The 24,259-nt window shown below is 57.1% G+C and overlaps 1 protein-coding gene across 10 annotated transcripts in view; it reads left to right on the top strand.

Annotated features, from left to right (window-relative positions):
* Positions 1–24,259, top strand: part of AGAP1 (ArfGAP with GTPase domain, ankyrin repeat and PH domain 1) — a 391,784-nt gene that overhangs the window by 315,859 nt on the left and 51,666 nt on the right. For 7 of the 10 annotated variants that reach the window (XM_037069291.1, XM_037069290.1, XM_037069294.1 and 4 more), the window contains one exon: positions 17,975–18,046. The exons of the other annotated variants lie outside the window; for them this stretch is intronic. In XM_037069291.1, coding sequence (XP_036925186.1) covers positions 17,975–18,046 — 72 coding nt within the window. The remainder of the gene's footprint in view (positions 1–17,974; positions 18,047–24,259) is intronic. 10 annotated transcript variants of the gene reach the window in all.

Here is a 24,259-nt window from a genome sequence, read left to right as displayed (position 1 = left end):
ATTCCCTCCTGCTCGTCTTGCTGCGGCTGGGTGTCACTGGCACCGCCTTAATTCTCGTCATCAGAGGANCCTAGAACACTCCTTGGAAGCTCCCCTGGCTCCTCCGATGAGACCCTTCTGAGCTGCGGGTCGCAGTCCCCGAGAGCCCAGGGCCCCTTTCCTCAAGGGCCAGCCCCACACGAAGCCAGCAGCCATTTCTCACTGCCCCCGTTAGTCCACAAGGGTTGACTTTTCCCATCGTCTACAAACCGCTTGCATTTTTCCCTCTAACTTCCCAGTAATGAGCAGCCGGTGGGAAACTGGAGTCTTGAGGACAAGAGGCTATTACTCCTTCCTGCCGACTCCAGAACGGGCGGCAGAGCATCCATTCCCTCCTGCTCGCCGCTCGTCTTGCTGCGGCTGGGTGTCACTGGCACCGCCTTAATTCTCGTCATCAGAGGACTTTCCAATAGGTGGTTTTGGCCCCTGGTCCCCGTCACCTCATGTTTTGGGGGGCTGCTTCAGGCAAGGTGGTGGGGAGCCTGCCTCTGTTCCAAGTTTGGTTCTGTTCTCCGGGGGGGGCAGGGGAACACAGCCCATGGCCGGGAACTCCGGGTTTTTCTTTCCCTCTGCAGTCATCCATCTCTCTGGTTTTTCTGTTCTCCAGAGCTGCAGCCACAGAGCACTCCTCTCTGACCCCCTTCCAGTGAAGCCGTGGGGTTAGGACCAGGAGTGTCCGTAAAAACCGACCTCCCGACGCCGTCACCCCCGGTCTTTCCAACCCGTTCCCTCCAGGGCCCTCCTCCCGTCCTTCCGGGAATTTCCGTGGTTTTACTTCCAGGTCACAGCACTGGCCGTTCCCTGCCTCCCAGACCCGGGCAGACATGAGCAAGAGGGAGCAGGGGGCGGGAGGGCGTTTGGCATTTCAGGGATTTTAAGGTCACGATGTCCTGAAAGATGGAACCCTGAAGCCACACCTCTGCTGGCACATGGGCCGGACTTGGGAGAGGGGGTGGTCCCTAAGCTGGGCGGTGACCTGTTCGGGGCACAGGTGGGCCAACGGGAGGCCCACACAGCAGGAGAAGTTCCCATCTGGGGAGTGGCCGGGGGCAGGTGCTGCATTCTGGTGGGCGATCTGGGAGGCCCCTGCGTGCTCCTGAGGGCCTCGCCTCTGGGGAGCTACAGGCTGTGGGGAGGCACCAGGGAAGCTGGAGGCAGAGCAGAAAGGCTAGGGATGGGCCAGCCTTGGGTGTGTCAGAGGAAGGAGCAAGTGGAGGAGACCCCGAGGTTGAGGAGGCTGGAGTGATGTGGGTGGAGGACCGGAGATGGCACCGGGTGGCAGCCTGGAAAAGTGCAAGGGTCAGGTCAGTTGCCCACCTGTGGGGCCGGGGTGGACGGGGGCCTCCCAATATTCTGGCCTGGAACAGAATGGTGAAGGTGCCAGCTCCCAAATTTAAGTTCCATAGAATTTGAAACCGAGGTTTGGATTCAGCTGGCTTGGGAGAGCCTGGGCACCACGCGATTCTGATGTCCAGCCTGTGTTGAAAACCAGCGGTTTATGACAGTAGGGGACAAGTGTCCCCGAGACCCCTGCACCCCAGAAGGCGCCTCACATACCAGAGCCCGGGCCCCGAAGGCGTTCCTGTGGTGCGGCCACTCTGCCACCCCAGGCGCTCTGCTGCTACAAGTCCTCACCGGCCGGATGTTTCATGTTTTTCTACTAATTTTACTGGATTCAATCGGCTTTCAAACATACAAAAGCTCACACAGTGTGACCTGTTTGCTGACCGAGGTCCCACAGTTAGTATTTGAGTGGTAGCTGCCCCTGGACAGCGCCTGTCCCCTGCCCTCGACCAGCCCTGTGCCCTCTGGTCGCACACACCCGCCAGCCGGTGCCAGCCTGCCTGCCTGCCAGCCTGCCTGCCAGAGCAGAGTGCCCCCAGAGAAGCAAGCGTCCCCGCAGCTCCTGGCCTCAGGGATTAGGACAGGGCACAGCCAGGGGGGCTTGCCTCTGTGCCGCGTGTCTGGGGTGTGACCTGGGAGACGTAAGTCCGGAGATGCCTGCAGTGATGGTCACTCACGTGTCTGTTCGTTGGTGCGCCGCGCGGGAGCTTGGCTGCGGGTCTCACTGAGACTGCGGCCCACGACTGCTCGGCAGGCAAGCATCATCCCCGGAGGGAGAGACGCAACCGCAGGGAGCGGCGTTTCCTCTGTGCCTTGGCCCCCGAGGACGCACGGCGCCCATGCCCCTCACCGACGGCCAGCACAGTCACGCTCCCATCTCGGGTCCAGCGGCACGTGGACCCCAAATCCTGCTGCCGTCCTTAACGGGACTGTGCCACCGTGAGTCAACACACACATAACGGGTCCAGTGAAGGGCGGCCACAGTCACACGTCGTGCAGTCACACTCCAGGGTCCGGGGATTCATTCCTACGGCAGCATGATGAATCGGAAGGGGGCGCCGTTTTAGAAGTGGCGCCGAGAACAGTGCTCTGTTTTCACGCGTTGCACTCTGACCGTTAGCGTGAAGACGGAGAAACACAGAGCAGGTTTTAATCGTTTTATCCCGCTCCGGGTGGTTGGCAGAGGTTGGCGAAGGGCACTCGAAGTGCTCCGACAATTGGAGAAAGACGGCGCGTTCAGTGTGGCCTCTCGGTGCACATGGGTGAAGGCCGCCGTGCCAGGGCGGCGCTGCACAGGCGATTAAGGCGTTTCCATCCTTCGTTCTGACGAAGAAGGAACTTCTCTCTTACTGAAACACTTCTTGTTAGGGTTCCGTTTCCACTCACTGCACCGACACTGGGAAATGCTTCTTTTACTTCCGATTGTCTCCCATAATAGCTTTTTGAATTGTGAGCCAGGAAAAAAAAAGATTCTCCACTGATTGAAACTTTTAAAAAATGCTCAATCTGCCCATGAAAGCAAAGCAGCCGCTGCTGTGCGTGTCTGGACTTTGCTATTTTCTCTCAGTTCCAGGGGCACTCTGCTCCCACCCAAGTCCAGACAGGCAGGTGGCCGTGTGAGGGAGAGGGTTCTGCTGGTGGCAGTAATAACAGCAGGCAGGCTGACGCTGGGGTGGTAAGGGACAGGGCCAAGGAGCCAGGTCTCCTGGGTTTGGAATGCCTGGTGGGCACCACCACCCCCAGACTCCCCCCACCCCCCAGGCAAGTTCCTCCCCTCCTCCCGCCTCGTCCCGCCTCCAGGCTCTGAGCTGCCAAACCTGGTGACCTCGCTCTCTGCCTTGTGGGACAGCTGTCAGAATTCAGCAAATCCATCTTGAGTGAGAAGGACACAGCCTGCCCAACCCCTTTCTCGGGATTCGGTGCGTGTGCGCCAGAACAGCCCCGGTGGGGACCAGCCGCGCGTGGCGTGTTTGGAGGTCACATCGGCTCTCCTAAGAAAGGAGCAGGGACACCCTGTTCTGACACACGCGGCCCCTTGCCAGAGCGGGCTTTCGAGTGTCAACCAGCAGAGATTACCCCCAGACCAGCGCCGACAGTTTGAAGCAGGTCTTGAACTCACCCAGACCACCCTACCCACTAGAGTCCCCCTTCCCGTAAACGACCAGGTGTAGGTGGCCCCGGGGGGGAGGGGACACTCCACTGCACTTTGGGCTGGACAAAAGCTATCTGTACCCCCAAGTGGTGTGTGGCTGGGGGGACCCTCTGCTTGGGCTCTTCCCAGGCCCCTGATGCTGGATTTCCCATGGGACTCGCAGACCGCCACTTCTCGACCCCCACCAGAGGCTGGCGAGCCTGCGTAGGTGCGGAGTCACTGAAAACCATCCGCCTTCACGGCCGCCACAAACACTGGGCATGCCCTGGTAAAGCGGTCACAAAGGTCGTGCTTAAAGGCAAAGAGAAACTAATGTAAGGCATTGATTTTCATAGGGGGGCCCGAAAATGACCTTAACAAAGCCGCTACGTCTCAGGCTCTAGGGAACGCCTGCTCCCTTGGTTTGAAATCCACTGCATCTAGCATCCTTTCCTGCCGCTGTTCGCACCCATCCCTCGAAGCCGGTTGTGTTCTGGAGCATCCCCTGACTTTTCATGCTCTGCAGTGATAGGCAGCAGAGAGAGTATCAAGTCGGCCAAAAAGTCCCTTCAGTTTCTTCCATAACGTAAAGGACGCCTTTTTCCTGTTTACCAATAATGTTGTGATCTGGATATTCTGAGTCTGTCGGCTGTCTCCCGCCGTTGCACTAGGGGCACACGCAAGGCCCGAGGGCCAAATCCGCCCCCCCCCCCCCGCCTTGTTTCTACCCAGGGGCAGCGCTGAGCTCTCGCTCCACCGTTGAGGAGGAGTCCCATTTGTACAGCCCTCACATGACATTCGGCCCGTTGCAGGCAACAGCGAGGCTGATGTGGCCCCTGGTGAAAATGAGTTTGACACCCCTGCGCTATTGGCTTCTAGTGGGCAGAGGCCAGGGGCGCCACTAAACACCCCCCGATGCCTGAGACAGCCCGCAGCACAGAGCTGTTTGGCCACAATGTCAGTGGTACCAAGAAACTTCACATGCCACTTCTGACACATTTGATCAGTCGCAGCACCTTCTCCATACACCGCACACATCTTTTTTGTTTCAGTCGTGTTTTCACCTTCCTGGAAATGATAAAACATAATACATCCGAACTGTTGCATTTGTTCCATCCTCGGTGTTAAAATGGCTGCACAGAAATTCACCCATTTGATGTGTTTTTCAGTGCACGCTGCTACGATCTGTCACAGCACCATCTCACCACACGGTCCCCAGTGAAGTTAGAGACAACTAACTAAGCGCCGCTAGTACGGAAAAAACAGAACGGGCTGTTGGCCGACCCCGCAGTGTGCGGTGCACACCTCAGACCCACTTTCTGTGTAGCCGAAGTTCGGTCCTGGGTTTACACGTCCGTAGGACAGTAGTGTGAACAGAGGCTTGTTCCTTTCTGTTTTGGAAGTTGACACATACATCGTCGTCGTCGTCACCATCCTCACTAGCGTTTATTATTCACTCTGTGCCCAACTGCACCTCAGTTACCTTCTGTGCCTTACCGTCGTGTTTAACCCCTACCTTCCCCCCGTCCGTGGATGCGGCACCAGGCCGAGTTGTGTTGGCTTCCGCGGTACACGGATTTCTTGGGGGGAGAGCACGTTGAACCGATTGGGTTTTTACTAAAACCTGGAGTAAGAGTCAACATCTAGTACCATAGAAACACCTGTGGTATTTCGAGTGTCATTTACAAACCACACCTTTCATGTACTTAAAGCCGCACTACCTACAGCCCTCCCATAGGGCTAAGAGAGGAAAGGATCTACCAAAGATCCTGTAAGTGTGCACACTGTGCGTCCCGGGAGGAAGGTAGGTCCACATGCACCGCAGCCGCTCACTGTCGGCTGACAAACGACCTTGATACTGCAGACCCCGTGTCACGCCCAGAAAACCTCCTGGCTCCATGGAGCCCCTCGGACATCGCCCATGCCCCCATCCCGCGAGGACCCCACTCCTCCGATGCAGCCCGCACGCCCCCCGGCCGGGCCTTATCTGTCTTCGTCATTGTTGGCCCCCTCTCTGTCGCCCGTCTGCCTTGCCCAGCGCCCAAAAAATCCATTGTGCAAATTGATTCGGCGATCAGCCTTGATGAAAGGCCGGCGTTCCGCCGGCGTGGCTCCGTGCCGGTGTTATTAGCTGTCCCTGATTCCCTGGGTGCACGAGCCAGGGCTGCCACCAGGCTTGGGGGTGCGCAGAGATTAACGGGGGGCTTCTCAGCCGTTTGTCACACAAATGGCAGTGCCAATACACCGAAAAGCGATCAGTCACATCCCTCAGGATTGAAGCCTTTTATCAGCTGTGTCAGTCTCATTATTCAATAAACGATTAGCAGGGCTATCGTCCTTTGTTCCCCCAGAGCCACCAGCCGGTGCTGCTGCGGCCGGGCGGCCGCCCGCTGCTGCTCCCCCTGAGCCGCAGGCGCCTCTGGTGCCCGCCCGGCCGGCACACGGCCTCTAAGGGCGGGCGTCCGTGCGTACCTCCCAGTTGTCTCAGGCTGCGCTGTGGCAGCCCTTCTCTGCTGCAGTGGTGAGATGGGCGGGCTTGGCTTCCCAGCTCCCACTGGGCCTTTAGTTAATTCTGCTCTTTATTTTTTATGCTTTAATTACCATTGACAGTCGGTGTTGTTCTGTGTCAGTTTCAGGTTTCAGCATGAAACTGAAAGTTTCCTTTACGTTATGGAAGAAACTGAAGGGGCTTTTTGGCCGACTTGATACTCTCTCTGCTGCCTATCACTGCAGAGCATGAAAAGTCAGGGGATGCTCCAGAACACAACCGGCTTCGAGGGATGGGTGCGAACAGCGGCAGGAAAGGATGCTAGATGCAGTGGATTTCAAACGTCAGGTTTCAGACGTTTATATAACTCACACAAACTGATCCCCCCCTTCAGCCTGGGACACCTGGGCACCCTGCACAGTCGTTCCATTCCCTGTGCTGCCCGTAATGTCCCCGTGGCCCGTGACCCCTCCCCCAGTCCCCACACCTCCACCTTTACTGCCCAGCCCCCCGGCTCCTCCCCTCTGGCAGCCCTCAGTCTGTTCTCTGTATCTGAGTCTTTCTCGTTTCTTTGTTTGTTTGTTCATTTTGTCCATTAGATTCCACATGTAAGAGAAATCTTATGGTACTTGTTCTTCTCTGTCTGGCTTATTTCATTTAGCATCACATCCCCCGGGTCCATCCGTGCTGTCACAAATGAGAGGACTTCCTTCTTTTTCTTGGCCAAGTAACATTCCATTACATGCCTAAACCACGGCTTTTTTATGCACATGCCTATTGATGGGCCCTGGGTTGCTTCTGTAGCTTGGCGATTGTAAATAATGCTGTGGTGAACACAGAGTCAGTTATCTAGAGAAATAAGCAGCGCTGGTTGGAAAGGCCCTGTGCCCTTTACCATCAACGCCAGTCACGTTGGTGAGAGGCGTGGTGCTGCGCTCTCGCGCCCCAGCTTGGTGGTGCCTGTGCAGGTGTGTGTGGGGGCCACGAAGCCCTCGATGGGAAGGAGGAAAGGGGACGGAGCCATCACCCCGGCCTGCGGGACACCGGGCCCGTCCCGGGGTCTTCTGAGTGGATGGAAGCGAGCGCGTGCTGATACCGGGACAGACGGGAAGCAGAGGCGCTGTAGAATGTTGTCGAATTGTGGTTATCCCAAGGGGCCTGTGGTTTAGGAGAAAATTAGGAGCCGCTGAGAGAGATCTTTGCCAGTTTTGTTTAACTTTTTCACCCCAGTGCAGTTTATCATAGAATAGGATTCTGTCCTTAGCTAAAGGTAGAAGAAAAAAATATCACCGAGTTTAGTCATATATCATGGGGACCCTATGCGATTATTCTAGCAGAGCACAGCGTGGCCAGGGACGGAGAGGACACGTGTGTGCCTGCGTGCGAATGTGTGGGCACAGGGACACGTACATGGCCTTTCATGAAGACCTCCTAAAACAGGGCAGCTCTGGAAACCGTCCTGGGTTGCACTCCTGCCCCTTTCAGAAGCACTCCCTCACGGGCTAACCCTCCGTGTTTTTCCGCTCTGTCTCGTGGTTCCCGTCCCCACGGCGCCTGGGCAGCGGGCAGCTGCTTGGGTGCCGACCCCTGTAAAGGTGTCCGGCCATTCTGGGGCCACCAGTCCCCTGAGTAACTTCTAACGAAGACCTGCTGTCTGAGAAGCCACAGCCCGCCCCCTCCCGCCCCACGGGCCCATGGAGGGCTCTGGTCCACTTCCTCTGGTTCAGCATCCCCTCCATGGGAGCCCCTCTCTGCCACGTCGCACACTTCATTCTCGGTGCAGGGGTCTGTGGCTGCTTCTAAGGCCGATGTTATGACAGAGGAGAGGTGACCAGAGTATAACTCAGTGCCATGGCCACCACCCTGGAGGCTGCTGTTACCAGTTCTCAGACAGAGTTTCATCTGCTGCCCATCGTCAGAGGATCTTGGCCTCTGAGGGTGGAACTCATTGCAGCCTCTTAAACCATTTGTCCTGTGTCCGTTCCAACCTGGGAAAGGAGGGACATACAGACGGACAGGCCCTGAGCAGTACCTGAACGGCTACATTTCGTAAAGTTGTTGGACTTCGGGGAAATGGCAGAAACCTCCTTCCTAACAGCATTTCCCTCACCTTGAGCCATTTCTAACCTTGAATGCAGCTGCCAAATGAGGTCTATTCCTGCGGCTGGCTGAGCCTCCTGCGCTTGAATCAGTGTATGCGTGAGTGGGGAGAGCTGGGGGGACGGCTCTGGGATCCGCCCTGCCACGCCTGCTCGCTCCCAGCTCTTCTGGCGCGTTGCTGACGGGAAGGAGCGTGAAGAGGCAGAGAGGCTGCGGCGCAAACACACGTGTGCCGTCAAGGCGCACTCTCCGTGGCCTGTGCTGTTCGCGTGGTCGGGGCCTCCGGCAGTCGGGAGGGTGCCAGCGCGTGCAGAGGCCCAGACTGGGTCCCCCTCTTGGTGTGTTGCTTGCTTCGCAGCTCCTGGTGGCTCTGGGATGGTGGTGACCCTCATGTGCACACAGGGGTGTGGCACAGAGCCCTGTGTCCCCCCCAGGCAGTGTCAGGAGGGCAACGCCGATACCTGAGCATCGGCTCTTCCCACTGCTCACTGAGCCCACCTGGCACCAGGGACCTCCAGGGTCACAGCGTCATGGGCACTTACCACACTGGTCAGATTTGGTCATCAACCCACCGGAACCTGGTTCCCAGCTCCCTGCAGCCAAATAATTTTTTAAAAACCCAAACAATGCCTATGTGATAAGACTCATGTGTCCTGAGTCCATTCGTGAAAGTCACGGCCAAAACCCTCAGAACCACCAGGCTGTGAACTGGTGCATCTGCGGGGTGGTCGGTGTGACATTTCCTTTCCTCCCCCACCAGGTATTTGGGGTTCATCTATGAAAAGGGCTTTGGCTGGCGTGCAGCCAGCGGGCGCCTCAGGTGCCCAGCGGGGTGCCTCTTCCGTGGCCACGGCCTTCACCTGTGGTCGCCAGCTTGTCTTTGTCCAGAACCTTCCCCCATCCTTTCCGTCTAAGGAAGGGTGCTCATGTTGTCTCCCGACCACAGCACCTGAGAGTCCCGAGGTCGCTCCCGAGTCCAAAGCTTCCCAGAGCCACTAAGTCTCCACAGACGCGTCTCTGTGAATGTCACAAAGCCAGCTCTGCGTGACTCTGTCACTTTTATTGAAAAGGTGATTCTTACGGTGCTGATTAGAAGCAGAGGTCTACAGTCAGCACGAGTGCACACAGTTTTTTCTCAATGGATCAAAGCTCGTTTTGTAATCACTAAAAAGCCCGTCCTGGAGGTTAGCTGGAAAACGGGTCAAACCCGGTCCGTTTTGGGCCTTCTGCGCGGAACGCACTGCAGGACAAACATAGCTCCCTTCTGTGCACAGAACGAGGGTCAGCAGTGTGCCCTGGGGCTCCCCCTTCCCATGGCCAATCGTTGGGTTGGCCCCAAAGTCCGTTCAGTCTTGTCCATACGACGGCTCTACTGGAGCTTAGTTGTCGTTAACTTCATTCAGAACAGTTCTGGATTGCATTAGGACAGCTGTCATAGTGGTGTGCGGTTTTAAAGAAATCTTAAAATGGGTGAATTTTTGTGCAGCCATTTTAATATTGAGGGTAGAAGAACATAGACAATATTTTCATCACATTATGCCTCATTATTTCAAGAAAGGTAAAAACGCAACTGAAACGTGACAGAAGATGCGTGCAGGGTGTGGAGAAGGCACTGTGACTGACGGAACGTGTCAGTGGCGGTTTGCGCAGTCCTGTGCTGCAGATTTCCCACCCGACGACACTCCACGGTCAGGGAGACCAGCTGAAGGTGTTTAGTGATCGAATTGAGACGTCAACTGAGAACCACCGAGGTGCCACAACATGGGAGAGAGCCGGCACACTCAGGACACCCAAATCAGTGAAGTCACTGGTGAACGGGAAAACTGCATCCTTTGTTTTGTGGGCAAACGACAGACTTGTTGGCCAGCACGGTGAGGAGTGTGGCTACGGGGGGGGGGGGCGCGGGCGCATCGCCGTTGTTACAGAGTTTCAGTCGCCGAAACAGGACACACGTTCTTCACGCCACACAAAGCTGGGAAGTCATCTCTTCACTTGTGACAGGTGACTCGGTGACAGGCAGCATGGATGCTGTGTTGCAACGAGCTGGTCATCTGTCCCTCTTGGTGGTTTCTCTAGGCCACCAGCCAGTGCTCTCGATTGGGCAGCAGTGGCCCTGGCATCCATCCTACAGGAACAACTAGATTGGTGGGGGGAAATTACGTTCCTGCCCGAAGGTGCTTCTAATAGCGTCTTAATAGAGTCTGTTTGCTTGCAAGGTCTGAGGTGTAAAACCATGGAGGCGATATCACAGACGACTCCTACTCACATGTGCATGTACACACGTGCACAGCTCCCGCCGAGGTTCTCATCTTTTATCTGCGCTGTCCCTGAGCTGAGACGGATATGCGGGCGTTGACTGGAGTCGGAACGTGGCCAGGACTCCCTTCGCTCTCCCCCAGCGCTGTCTGGAGGCCCCCACACATTCAGGTGTCTCGTCTCCATGGGCTCCCTTGCCTTGGGGCAGGAGCATTGCCTCAGACCCTGTTTTTGACCTTGGCCATTTTGAGGAGTTCTGGTTAGATGTGCCGTACAGAGCCCCTCTCCTGGTCGGCTGTTTTTCTCAGGGTTGCTCTGGGGTCCAGACTGAGAGGAAGACTGCGGAGAGGAGGTGCCACCTTCACCCCATCCTAGCAAAGGCATATCCACTGCCAACATGACCTTGACTCCCTGGCTCCAGTCCGGGCTGGCAGGTGTCTCCTCTGAGAAGTTGCTGCCTCCCCTCCCCCACGCCCCCGGGGCCTCTCTGGTGCGGAGTCTGCACGCACTCACCTTAGGAGCAGGTGCCTACACCCTGCCCTTGAGGGCGGCTCTTCACCCGCACCTGGGAGAGGTCTCTCCTGCCCATCTGTGAGTTGACTTGTTTGTTTACATCAGTGTGGGCTCTCGGAAGTTCATTTCGCACTTTCTTGCTCAAGCTGTCCCAGCCTGGGCTACGGGAGCTCTTTGCGGTGGGTCCTGTGCCGCCCTGTCGAGCCCCGTGAGTGTGGCCTGTGTGTGACCCAGCACTTCCTCGCCCTCTGGGCCGCCCAGTGCTCCGGGTTCGTCCCGTGTGCTTCTGCCTCAGTCCTAGGACAGCCACTTCTCCAGGGGCCCTGCCCCTCTTCCTGGGGGGCAGGGCGTGCGTGCTGCCCTGGGGCGCCAGCGCTCCTCGGCCCCTCAGCAGATGCAGAGAAGGACGGACGGACGTGTGTGTGTACAGACATGTGTGTGCACATTTGTAAAGATTTGTACGTGCGACTGTCTGTACATGAGGTATGTTTAATTAGTGTAGTATTTTTAATAGCATAAAATCGGAAACGATTCAGTGTCTCAGAGTGAGGGACGGCTGCAACTGTGGTCGGCTGACCCCAAGGGCTGCCGTTCAAAGTGGCGGTTTTGGGAACTGGTCACTTGACTCTTCGCATCCAGAAGCGGTGTGGGCTCTGCGCCAGCTCTCGCAAGTGTGATCATCACGTGTGCGTGTGGAGAAAACTTGAGAACCGAGGTGGCGGGCTGGTTAGGTTGGCTCTTCGTGTTGAACCAGTGGGAAATTCACTTGGCTTCTGAAACAATATTACAATAGTTTTCCCTGTGTTCTGGCTTGAAGCCGAGTAAGGTCGTCGGCATATTTAGGTTATTTTTAAAGAAACGAGACATCTGTCATCACTTTGCTGTGCCCGCTCTTGTACCGCCCTTCCTGTCCCTCCCAGGTGACAGCGACCACATTTTCCCGTGGACAGCACCCTGGCAGCTGTGCGGGGAGACCCCATGCACGAAGGCGTGCCTCTCCGCACAGTGGGCGCTGCTGCTCCCCACTCTGATCCGCGTGCGTGGTTGTCTGAACACCGGCCACGTGTCTGCAGGCTCCCGTGGCCACTCAAGCCCCAGGTCAGAATGCTCTTGGGAGGGTCCAGTCAAGTCCTTCCTAAATTTAGAGGATCGAAAATGCCTTTGGAAGGTGCCTTCTCAGATTCAGGTGGCCACTTGGGAAGGGGCATGAATGACTGACCAGCCCTGAAATGTATCGTTTCACCGGGGTTCGGGGGGGTAGGAAGTTGGCCCCAGAGATGGCAGATGAAACGCTCAGTCTGCCGTGTCTGCGGCTGGTGGTCCGGTGATCACAGCCCCTCAATTACAGCCCAGCGAGGGGCGCGGGCGGCAGCCGCAGAGTAATTGTGCCTTTGATGAGTTGCCGTAACTGGCCATCGCCTTTGAAATACGATAGCACAACTTGAAGTTTTATTAAAAAACTATTTTTTTCTGGAATCATTGAGAAAGATTGTGTGTTAAACCTACAGAAGCTTGTAATGTATTCTATTGGAGAAAATTGAGGAGGAAGAAGAGAAAGAAGAAAAGGGAAGAAAGAGGCGAGTGTTTCCCATTATCGCTCGTTTCTGTCCTGGTGGCCCACGCGCCCACCCGCCGGCCCCGAACGGGAAACACAAGGGAGCAGCCTCGCTCGACTCTCCCTTGCTCTCTGTTTCTCACTGGAGTGGCAGCCGCATAGTGCCTGGGGCACAGGTGACAGGGTGCACTGCCACGAGGAACGGGGCCCAAAGAGAACAAGCAGAGCTCGCCGCGTGGTGCCGGGAGCCCAGCATCCACGCCACGGCCAGTTTTCGTTGCCACCCTCGTCCTACAGCTCACAGGACAAGGAAGCCCCGTGTTCAGGGAACCCATTTCGGTGTCCTGTGAAGCCACCCTGCCCCTCAGCAAGCCCTCCCCTCCCAGAACGGACAGCAGCTCCGTGCAGACCAGGAGAGAAGTGCCCGCCCCTTAGGAGTTCCCAGTCTGCTCCGGAGAACCAGCCGAGCTAAAAACCCGAGCTACAGAGTCACCAGGAAGGGAGTGCACAGATGGGGGTGCTCCCGGCTGCATGGCACTGAAGGGACAGAAAACCACACTGGACTCTGTCCCGGCTGTGCCGGCCCCTGGCGGGGCGGGCTGTGTAAGTGTTCCGGTGTCAGCGTGGGCCTGAAGCGCTCCGAGAGCGCAGGCGGCACGTAGCCGATGACACCCTCGCAGACGGGTCGCTGGGCATCTCGTGGGGGCAGGTTAGTGCCCACCTGGCTGCTCTAGGAGGTGTGACGTGCACCCCCCTGAAGGAATGCGAGGGGTGGTGTTGGTTCATTCTCAGGCAAGACGTTCTTAGAAGTGAGTGGCATACCCTCTCCACCCAGCCCCCCTGTTCAGAGGTGAAGAAGACCCTATTCTTCCAAATTGCTTCTGGGGGCTGCAGACCCTCACCAGCCTGGTCGGGATTCACCGGCCAGCAATGTGGTTCGCGTTCCCTGGAGCGTCAGTGGGCCCTTGGCTGGGGCTCCCAACCTCACGGCTGCGTCACTTTCTTATGGGCAGTCTGAGGAGTGTTTACCTAGCCGACAGAGTGCTGTCGGGAGGAGGGCGGAGGGCACCTGCTGTGAGTCCTCGGTCTTCCAGGCAGTGACGGAGGGAGAGTTCGGGGTGGAGCCCTGCCCATGCAGGCGTGAGCCGACCCAGGAGAGTTTCCCCCCAGTCAGCGAGCACCGGTTGGGGGTCTCACGTGGCAGCAAGCTGCTGTCTGTGACTAGTCCTTGAGCACTCCCATACTGTCGGAAGAAAAAAAAATATTTTGCTTAGAGAAACAAAACAAATTTTTCTTTAAAATAAAATTTTAAGTCGTTTGTGAGCATCGCGTGAACTCACATGACAAGCTGTAGCTTCCACAAAATTAGGCAATGTGTAGTAATTGGGGGTCGTTAACTCTAAATGATTCCAGCTACTCTGACTTAGCAGAAAGCTGTAATTTGCGCGTTTTTCCTTCCCCTCTTTGGTCTCCTGCGAGAAGCCTGGGACTGTTAGTAATTACGAGGGGCGGGGGTGGATTACACCACACCTCGTTTGGGCGGCCGGCGGGCACAGAGGTCCTCATTAGTAGCTCCCAGGCACCTTGAAGGAGCGTCCTGTTAGAGCCCACCCCAGCCCTGCTTCTTCGATGTGTGGCTCAGGATGGGCTGCCCTTGAGATCGGAGGAGCCAGATGACAGTGTCCCGCCTGCCAGTCTGGTGGCCCAGTACCAGAAGATCACCAGTCCTCAAACATGAGCATCAGCAGACCGCTTTCAGGAAGGGGCCGCATCACACGAGGTCCCAAGTTCACGTGCTGGTGCTCTTGTCCCCATTAGCACTTTGGTGCCCGAGGTACCCAGTCACGTCCCTACTCCTCCCTGCAGTTCAGAGCACGCCAACAACCCCTGCAGTGGGCGCGTGTAGGCGCGCTCTTCCTTTCCAGGGTGAACTGGCGACACCACTGTGGCCCAGGGCCGTGGAGGCCCTGTCTTCTCGCAGTTTGGGGCCTGTCTCTCGGCCCTCCTCCCTGCCCTTTCCAAAGGTCTGACCCTGGTAACCCGCAGGCAGTGCATTCCAACCAGGCAGCGGCGAGGCTCACGCCCTCCTGCGTGTGTGTCCCCACCATCAGCTGTCCCCTGGGCCACCCTTTGCTGTGGTGGTCACGCAGCAGTCTGGTCTTGCACTGAGTGCACTGGGCCTGTCCCGCCACCGCTAGGGGAGAGTGCTGTCCTTCCCGGGGCCTCCTGCCCCCAGGTCTGTGGCGTTCCTGCCAGCCCGGACTGGGGTTCAGAGAGTTCCAGGTAATTTGCAGACCTCAGTGAGGGGAGATCGGTCTCGCCATGCACACTCAGGCTGACGGTCAGTTTGCACCGTGTCTGAAAGTGTGTTTCATGGGGTTTGTGTCCGTGATCACATGTGTTTCCAAATGTCTGAGACCGCGCAGAGCCAGCCACAGCAGGCACCGTGGACCAGGGAGACTGCCACTTTACCAGGTAAGTGTCGTGGTGGAGTAGAAACCGCTCATGGTGCTCGTGTGGGGCTGACTTTGTTTCCAGTAACAGGTGCTGTTCCGATATGAAAATAGGAGTTTCTGCGACCTGGTCGGTTGGCTCAGTTGCTTGGAGTGTGGGCCACACCCCAGAAGGTTGGGGGTTCTCTCCTGGTATGGGAGGCAGCCGGTCAGTGTTTCTTACACCAGTGTTTCTCCATCTCCCTCTCCCCCTCCTCCCCCCACCTCTGTCTCTAAAATCAATAAACATATCTTGGGGTGAGGACTTTTTAAAAAATGGAAAAAATAATCCTTGTGAAAAATTTTAAAATAAGTTAGCCTATGTTTAAATGGAAGGAACTATATTCCAAAAATCCTTTTCCTAAACTAAATTTCTTTTTTTTTAAATTATTTATTTATTTATCTTTAGAGGGGAAGGAGAGAGGGAGAGAAACATCAATGTATGGTTGCCTTTTGTGCTTCCCCTGCTGGGAGTTGGCCTGCAGGGAACTGGCCTGCAACCCAGGAATGTGCCCTGACTGGGAATCGAACCACGATCCTCTGGTTCGCAGGCCTGTGCTCAGTCCACTGAGCTACACCAGCCAGGGCTCTAAACTAAATTTCTTAACAAAAACAAAGATGAGCCAGAAACACGTAGTCTCTCGAGCCAGCCCACACGCCGCGGTCCTTGAGAACTGCTGCCTGGTAGGGAGGCCTGAGCGGCATCCCGGGCGTGGAGCGCCAAGGCCGTGTGGCAGTGCCTCTCTCCGTCCCTTCGGGGTGGACCCCGGCAGCCACAGTGCCCTGAACCTGAGATTTTATCGATGGCCGTGTGGTTGTATTTCCCTGTTGAAGCTTCTGAACATGTGGCTGTGGAGTGATCAATGACCCAGGAGGCAGATACACAGACCAGGACCCTGGTTTCAGCCAGAAGACAGCCATTTGTTTGAGGAGAAAGAGGCATGACGTTTTACACGCTGGAATTGATTATTTCATCAATAGGTTAATAGAAAACCAGGCTGCACATTCACTTCCTGCCTAGACACCTGTACAGTAGCTGGCGATCAGGGTGTGAAAAACGGAGGGGCATGAAGCAGGTGGGAAGGAGGCTTGCCAGCCAGAGCTCCCCGTCGGAGGGCCAGGCCTCGGTCTGCCCATTGATGTGTCAGTGTTGTGCCCGGGTGAGTTTCAAGTGAGGAGTGCGGCGCATGGTGGCTGCCACTCCCCGGGACGGGCGAACCACCGGGCGTACTTGAGCCCAGTGGTGGTCCGTGGAGCATCTCTCTCTAAAGGAAGCATTTGGAGTGGATCAGTTTGGATCCCCATCTCTAAGGCCTGACGTTTGTGCTGGTGGGCACCCGAAGCCCCCTCTCCCAGGTGTGCTGTTTCCTGGGACAGGCACCTTATAAATACCTCGAGGACGCAGACATGGGGGACACGTCTCTGCCCTTGACAAGTCAAACTTAGACCCGAACACTGCGGAAGGGCTTCTGTCCCCAAACTTTGGTGCCCGCTAGTGTACAGGTTACATTTCTTACTAAATTAGGCTTTCGAGCTAGAAAGTAATTCTTAGGCGTTTGGTTACAGTTTCACTCTTTCTCCCTAAGTCGGGGGGGGGGGGCAGGGGGGGCGGTGATGAGGAAGTGACAGCTGGTTCCTTTTCTCATCGTTACGTGTGATCTGCCTCTGGAATGCACAGCGCCGTCGCAGAATTTGCTTCCTTAACTCTCCGTGTTTCTCACTATTTTACATTGTCACTCCAGAGAAATGCTCCCAGTGCCTGACATTCGCGTCAGCGGCAGCACTGTTCACAGAGACCCGGCCCCCACCCTGGGTCTTTGAACTTGGCGCACCAGAGCACACCCCACGCTCTTCCAGGAGCTGAGTATTCGGGCTCAGAGCCCATGGTGGGCAGGCACAGCAGGCACGCCTGCGTCAGGAGTGGGCCAGCGAGCCGACCCCTGGCCACTGCAGGCCTGTTTCCATGCTGTGAGCGCCAGACATTCCTGCAGAAACGCACACACCTGCGCACCCCCCTCCCCCCACCCCCGCTGAAGTGAGCACTCCTTGCCTGCCCTGGACGAGGGTCATCCAAAAACAGCCCAGTAGCAGGTCTAACTGGTTTCTCTTCCTGGCCATGGGAGTTGAGAGAGACAGGTGGTCTGGTTAGGGTCCTTCACCGACCACGGGCCCTGAGTCCAGGGGGGGCTGATGAAGTGTGTCGGAGCAAGGGGACCACCCCACCCCAGCTGGTCACATGGTGCAGGGGTGGATGGGCTCTGCCCATGTTGAGTTGGTTCTGCATTTGACATCCGAACCCAGGGGTCCTCTGCAGGTACCTTGGTATTTGGTTTTTCTTTGTGACACTTTCTTCAGCGAGCTGAGTGCCAAGGGAGGCCTGTGTGCTCTTTGGGGTCCTCGGAGCCCCACCCAGAGCCTCCTACAGCCCTAAAAGAAGGGGTGCAGCCCTTCAACAGCCACCTGACGGTAGCAGACTTCTGCTGCTGTGGGTTACTGTCCAAGCCCAGCTACATCGGGGGGGGGGGGCGAACGATCTCCATCTCTCGGCAGCTCTGGGTGTGAAGACCTCCACCCCGCAGCACACCCAGGGGCTGCCCATCACTAGGGTCTCTTGCTCTGTCCTGCCCGATTTTGCCGAATCAAAGGTCTATGGCTGCTGGCACCGTAGCTCCTTTAGAAGATGCCAGCAGCCCCTGGGGAGAAGGCCGGCTTTGCGCGGCTTGGAGCAGCCGCGTGGAAAACGCAGCGGGGGGCAGGGCGCATGGGCTTCCTTGCCGGGGCGTCTGTTTGATCTTGTGCAAAGCTAAAGACACTGGTGGGCACACCTCCACCCTGCTCCAGTCACCCTGCCTGAGGTCCCCCAAGCCACCGGCGGGGGTAGGTGGGCGGGAGCAGAAGCCAGTGGGGACCCACCAGCGCCCACTGCCTCTTGGGAACTGATGGAGGTGACGTCACATGCTACTTTGACATTTCTTTTCTCCCCTTTTCATTTGACTTCTTCTCCTTTTTGTTTTCTCTCTTTCCCCCCCTCTCCCCTTTCTGCTCTCGGGACGCAGCCAAACGCAAAGCCTGGAGACTAAACCGTGTTGGTAGCCTGCGAAATATACACAGCAGCACCAACACCGAAGGTAACCCCATCCCCACCAGGGGCCCGCGAGCGCCCCCCGCCATGTGGCTGTGGAAACGCAGCCCCAAGGCCGCATGCATGCACCCTGTTGTGTTTTCAGACGCGTCCCTGTGGTCCCTCCATCTTTCTGTTTGTGTGTTTTAGTTTACCATCCGTGTTCCTTTCAGCTTACTTAAATTTTGACCTTTCCTTCCAGTCGTAGACTAGTGATGTTTAAATTACTTCAGAAACCTATTTTCTCCTCTTTTTTCTTTTGCTTTATACATGTGGGCACTCAATGTAATATTTCCCAAGTTATTACAGTTTTTAAAAGTGTTAGTATCAGGTGTAATGATCTGTAGCCAAATACAATAGTGTGCCGTGACATTTAAGTAACAGTCTTAATTTGTTTTGCGGACGCGTTCTCCATAATGCTCCGCACAGCTCCGATCCAGAGGCAGCTGGCCCGGGTCATTTGCATGGGCTGCTCTTGCTTGTAAATTCAGTATATTGTTGTGTTTCTAAAGGTCGTCTGGTGCCAAAGTTCACAAATTGACTTGCGTTGCTTCTTTTCGGCGAAGACAGCCGTCACTGCTTTTGTATAATGGCAGATTGAATTTTCCCCCACCTTCATTTGAACAACACAATTATAAATTGCCTTTTTTTTCCTGATTACAAATGTCAAGGGTCAGGATTATTTTGATGCCAGGCAAAGGGGAGAGGAGCGCCACCGGCCGAGCCCTGTGGAGGAGGTGGGCGTGCGGCGCGATGCAAAACAGGTCTCACGCCAGCGGTCGCAGCGCGATAGGGGACGTCTTGTTTTTTCACTTAAGTGCCAAATGGGTCAAGTAGTCGCACACTTGTGCCCTGACGCTAATTGACTTATTTGGGGATGATTATAACTGTAATATTTTTCTTAATGTCACCGTTTTCTGGGCTGTTGACTTTAGCGATTGCCAGGCGGTGGCATTAAATCTCTTGTAAATTTTAAATTGCACGCTGTGGCTGTAAACAAATCTCTCTCACATCCCGGCCGCGAGCCTTCGCTGATTCATGCCGCCGCCCGCCTCCTCTTCCTCTCCCTGTGACTCCGGCCTCGCTGCTGAACACCCTGCCCTCGGCCAGGAGAACAAATGAAGCTGAAAAACAAAAGTACGTTTTCCTGCTGCCTTGTTAAAGACCAGTGTTGTAATCATAAGTTTTTTTCGTTCCTCAAGGGGAGGCTGTCTACTGCTGGAGGTACCCATGGAGCCCCACCCCCGGTATCTTCTCGCAAAGCAGTCAGTCAAGGAAGATGAAAGGAGAGACAGAAGGGGTAGAATTTCAGAGCCAGTCCCGTTCAGCGTCGTTTCTGTTGCGCTTTAGAGGATATTGACTTATTCGGTCTTTTTTAGTGTTAGGTTTTCAGCTGGAGGTGCACGTCATCTCACTGTGTTCACATCAGACGTGTTTCCTTCCGTACGTGTGCACATTGATCACGGCACATCTGGTCGCCCACTTCCGGCCTCCGGGCGCCTGGGTCTCGGCCTGCAGTCCCACATGGGGCTGCACGTGGAGGGCGGGGCGGGGGGAGGCAGGCGGACCCCTGAGACTTGCTGATGGGGTCTCTGCGATGCTGGTGGGGAGAAGTTCGCCCCAGGCACCAGGTGCGAAGAAGCGGGGCCTTCGCGGCCTTGACCTATCTGGTAGCCTGTTGGGCCCGCCCTGCCGGCACCCCAGGCGGGGAGGGACCATGACACAGGCCGCCCCTGAAACCTGCAAACTCAGGGCCTCTCAGTCGATTGCCAACAGCTACCGAAGGCGGTCCTGGGGACAGTGGGCTGAGTGGTAACCCCCAAAGCGATGCCCCCTCACATTTTCTTTCATGTCTGTTCAGGGTTTGGTCCCATTTATGAGTCTTCAGTTGAGCAACACGCTCGTTCTTTGTTCACTCTGGGTTTCATTAAGATTCACATCTGTGCCCACACGATCTCAGTTCACATGGCTTTTACTCGTTTGTTACTGAAGCTGTGCAGTCACGCAGACGATCAGAATGCCTTCCTGATCACCAGCCTTGGGATGGAGGGGCCACACGCCCTATTTGTAAAAGATTCTTCATGGAAACTCGTATCCCAAGCTTCTAACTCCTGTCAGGACCCGGGACCTTGAGTGGTGCACTGCATGGGCCTGCCCCCAATGGAGTGGTGTCCGAAGCGGTCCACAAAGTGCCCGCCGAACACCAAAACACAGCTGGGAGAGGGTCAGAACTCGAGTTTCCCAGCACAAGGGGAGGACACCCGCTCACCACTGTGGTCATCGGCACAGCAGTGGGGTGGGGACGTCCACATCCCCAGCTCGGACATCACGGGACAGGCCTGGGACCTCTGGTTGGTGAGGACGGGAGGGGCGGAGCCTGGAGCCCGAGCGCTGGCCCTGACACCCTTCCTCCCCGACGCCCACGCCACCCCGGGCCCTGGGCTGCGTCCTCATCAATCTCCACGGTGCCCAGCCTGGCAGGTGCCCAGTGACGATGGGAAACTGGCAAGTCTGGCAGTTTTGTGCAGGACAAATGGCACAATCTGGAAACGGGACGCGCCCCGGTCCTCAGTGTGTGTGTAAGGAGCGAGAAGGACAAATGAAACCGAACCGACTCAAGAAACACACCTGCAAGCACAGAAAACAAAGGAAAATACGTCCTCTCTTGCTTTTTTTGGTCCATTCGGGCTAATGATCTCTGATACCAGGGTGGAAACATTATTTATGTATAATGTTGCACTGATTTTTGAACCTTTGTTACTTTATGAGAACTCGACTCCTTCCCAAGTTGGGTGGACTCTTAAGTTCCTTCTGCGAGAACAAGCCTCCCTGTGTCCGTGTCCAGGGCCTGGGAGGCAGGATTCCCGGGTCCACAGCTGCCTCCCACCCCCAGGAGAAGCCGTCTTGGCCTGGGTGCTGAGAGACTCAGGAAGGCCTAGGTCCCTCGTGAACAGGCCTCCGAGAACGAACCGAGAGAACCGAGCTGAAGGGCGACGTTGTGGAGAAGGAGCCACGGCAGGGAGCGCACCCCGCCCTGCACCCCGTGCGTGCAGCGTCCAGGGGCCTGTCCTCGGGCCGCACCGTGCCTGCACAGCCGCAGGCGGGCTGGGGGGCGTGGCCGTGTGTGGGCTGAACAGGGGGACTCCGCTGTTACAGAAGGGAGCACATGAGTGGGTGTCGTAAAGCACCAGTGGGGAAGAGAGAGGGTGCCCTTGGAAACAAGGCGCATCTCGGGGCGTCAGCCGCCCACACCCAGCCGAACGGGCCACTCCACACTGTGGACCACAGAGGTGAAGCCGGCCTGAAGTCCCCGTCCAGGCCGTCCCAAGAGGTCCTTTTCTGTGGACCTGGAACTTGCCCCAGAGACTGGCCTGGGACGCCTCCGTTTGGGGTGCTTCCCTCCCGCCACAGAGCTGGACTGAGGTCCCTGGACACTACGGTTTCACCCGGGCCACGCCGTGGGGAAATGAGTCTTCCGGAGAACACGCCTGGTGGGCCCGGCCGTGTGCCCCGTGCTGGGTCAGTGCCCCGCCCCCTGTCCCCCTGGGCAGTTCCCGTGCACAGGAGCAGAGGGGAGCCAGCCTTCCAGCCGTGGGCCTAGCTGGGTTACCGCTCTGTGCACCGCCCAGGGTCCGCAGTCACTGTTCAGAGACCTCCACCTCGTTCAAGCTGAGTTGACTTACAGGCCACGCTCACATGCTCCTGCCCAAGTGACCAGTCCATCACAGCCTTGGGCCCCTGTCCTGACATGGACGCCCTGAGCTGGGTCCCGGGCAGGTGGAGAGGGATGGGCTGGCTGGAAGCCCGGGGTCCTGGAACAGAATGTGGGTAGGTATGCCCCGCTGGGACCCAGGCAGCCTGGGGACTTGGTGGTCAGGGACACTGATGTCAGTCCAGGGGAGGATTCATGGGCGGCGAGACTGGTAGGAGCCACAGTTTCCTGACTTCCTGTCCTGCGACTCCCTGGAAACCTCTGAGGGAATCGTCACCTCCACGTTTTACAAAGGGCAAACCCCAGGCAGGGAGAAAGGGGGTGGGTCAGGAGCCCCTGGAGAGCATGCCGGTACGTGGAGACCGGGCTGGGCTCTGGGCTCAGTGCTGCCACACAGACCCTAGATGGGGGCAGCTGGCAGCATGGGGCCCACCTAGGCCGGAGCGGGGAGGTGCTGATGCCCCCCTGGGGCCCCGATGCCCAGCAGACAGCAAGCGGGGCCCGTGGAGCTGTCCTTCTGTAGGGTCCCCCCACCGTGTGTGGATCCAGCCCCTGCCCTGACGGCCTGGTGGCCCCACCCCCAGGGCCTCCCACACACAGACACAGCTCCTCTCCACTCACCCGTCTCCTCCTCCCAGTCAGACGGTGGTTCTTGATCAGAAATGTGGCAAAACCTACATCTGTGAGTGGCAGTGTGGACAGTGGTTTGTGCCCAGGCGGCCTTGGTCCACCCCTCACACCCCCACCTCTTTGACTTAGGCGGCTGAATGCACGCGCTCGGTGCCTCAGTTTCCCCGCCTGTACACTGGAGACAAACTGCCTCCTGTGGGGGTCAGGATGGCCAGACCGGAGTAAATGTACAGAGGCGCGTAGTGCAGCGGCCCCGCCCGCCACTGGTGGTACCCACCGCCTATCGGGAGGACCTTGCGTTCCTGCTATTCAAACTCTAGTCATTTACAGAGCAAGGAGCCAGGAAGATGGGGCAGGAAGTGCCCGTCCTGAGGAGTGGGCGGGGTGGAGCTGAGCTGCTTTCCCCCGGACTGTGGCTCTGTACTCCGAAGGGCCAAGGGCCGGGACAGCCACATGCCGCTCTGCGCGTCCTGCGGTCGCCGTGTCTCGTCTTCCCCCTGCTCGGGGCTCTTTCCCCAGACGGGAGACGGTGACACCTGTCTTGAGGCAGCACTGAAGGGGCCGGGTGGGGCCCTCAGTAAACTCGCAGAGACTCCAGTGACGCAGACCTAACCCTGGGAGCACACCTGAGGCCGTTTCTCAGGCCCCCGGGGTGCATCCGAGTGGGGCGGAGTTGGCCGAGGAGGGCCCCGCCCCTGGGAGCAGCACGGACTGCCGTCAGTGTGGATTCGGGAAACCTTTTCACAGGGAGTAACTCCAGCATGAATTTTGGGGGGAGAGAAGGAAGGTCACCAGGTTTTCCCAGCCATCAGCTTTCTGAAGGATGATACTGATTCATCCAAGCTCGGCGAGGGCCCCCAGGAGGCCAAGTCTCCCGATGCGCACACCAGGCTCTGAGCGGAGATGGAGGAGCCCTGGGCCGCCCCATGTGGCCAAGCCCACGTCTGACTCTGAAAGCGACGACCAGAAGTCGGGGTGAGGGACGACGGCAGGGTACCGCCCAGTGACTGTGCGAGTTGGAGAGGATCCCTTGAGCTGCTCTCTCTCTAAACGCAAAGCCCGGAGCACGGGCAAGTGCCGGAAAGTGTTACCACACTCTCCGTGTGTTAACAGGATCCATCTCCCGCATCCTGAGACATTTTCAGCTTCAGATCCAATGATTTCTTGTTTCAGGAGCTTCTAGACGCTCCCCTTGATTTAGGGAGCACATGCCACCCCACAGTTCTGGCAGCCAAATCTCATGGGCTAGGGTTGCCGGCCAGCCGCCTGGCACTCAGATGGCTGCCCCAGCTCTTTCCGGTGTGTTTGGGAGGCCTGACCCATCCTCGGCAGTGGGCATCCTGACGCAGTGCCGCGCGCCAGGGACGGCTCCTGCACAGCTCCGGTCCTGCCCGTCTGTGCACTGGGCGGAGCCAGCGCACCATCTGTGGGATTCTGGGTGGCACAGACTCACACGGAGCTCACGGCCTGCAGAGATGCTCGCTTGAGAGCCAGGAGCTGCATGTCTGTGAGATGACCGGAAAAACGTGGTTTTTCTCTGTCCACAATAAGCGACTTCCCGCGTGGGAGGGGTTACACTGTGGTGGTGCTGCCTCGGGGTCTGGATCCACACCCTTCCAGTTTCCTTTGTGTTTCTCTTTTCCTGCAAAAATGGAAGAAAAATTGAAACTATTTTCTTGTTATATTACCGTGGGTTTGGGCTGAAATCTTAAACGTGTGGTTTTCGTCATAACTGAGTAAAATATCTAAACTGCACTCCTTTGCCATGTGCGCTTTGACAGCGGAAATACCGGAGTGTTCACCAAATGTGGGGCTCGGGCAGTGAGCGTGAGAGCCCACGGCTGAGGGTGTTGCTTCCTGTCACCTGCGGGCCCGGGC

This window comes from Sturnira hondurensis, unplaced genomic scaffold (genome assembly GCF_014824575.4).
Source record: "Sturnira hondurensis isolate 20B ecotype Veracruz unplaced genomic scaffold, ASM1482457v3 Scaffold0018493, whole genome shotgun sequence".
Lineage (NCBI taxonomy): Eukaryota > Metazoa > Chordata > Mammalia > Chiroptera > Phyllostomidae > Sturnira > Sturnira hondurensis.
Note: the sequence above shows the minus strand (reverse complement) of the source record. Positions and strands in the feature narration are given on the sequence as shown.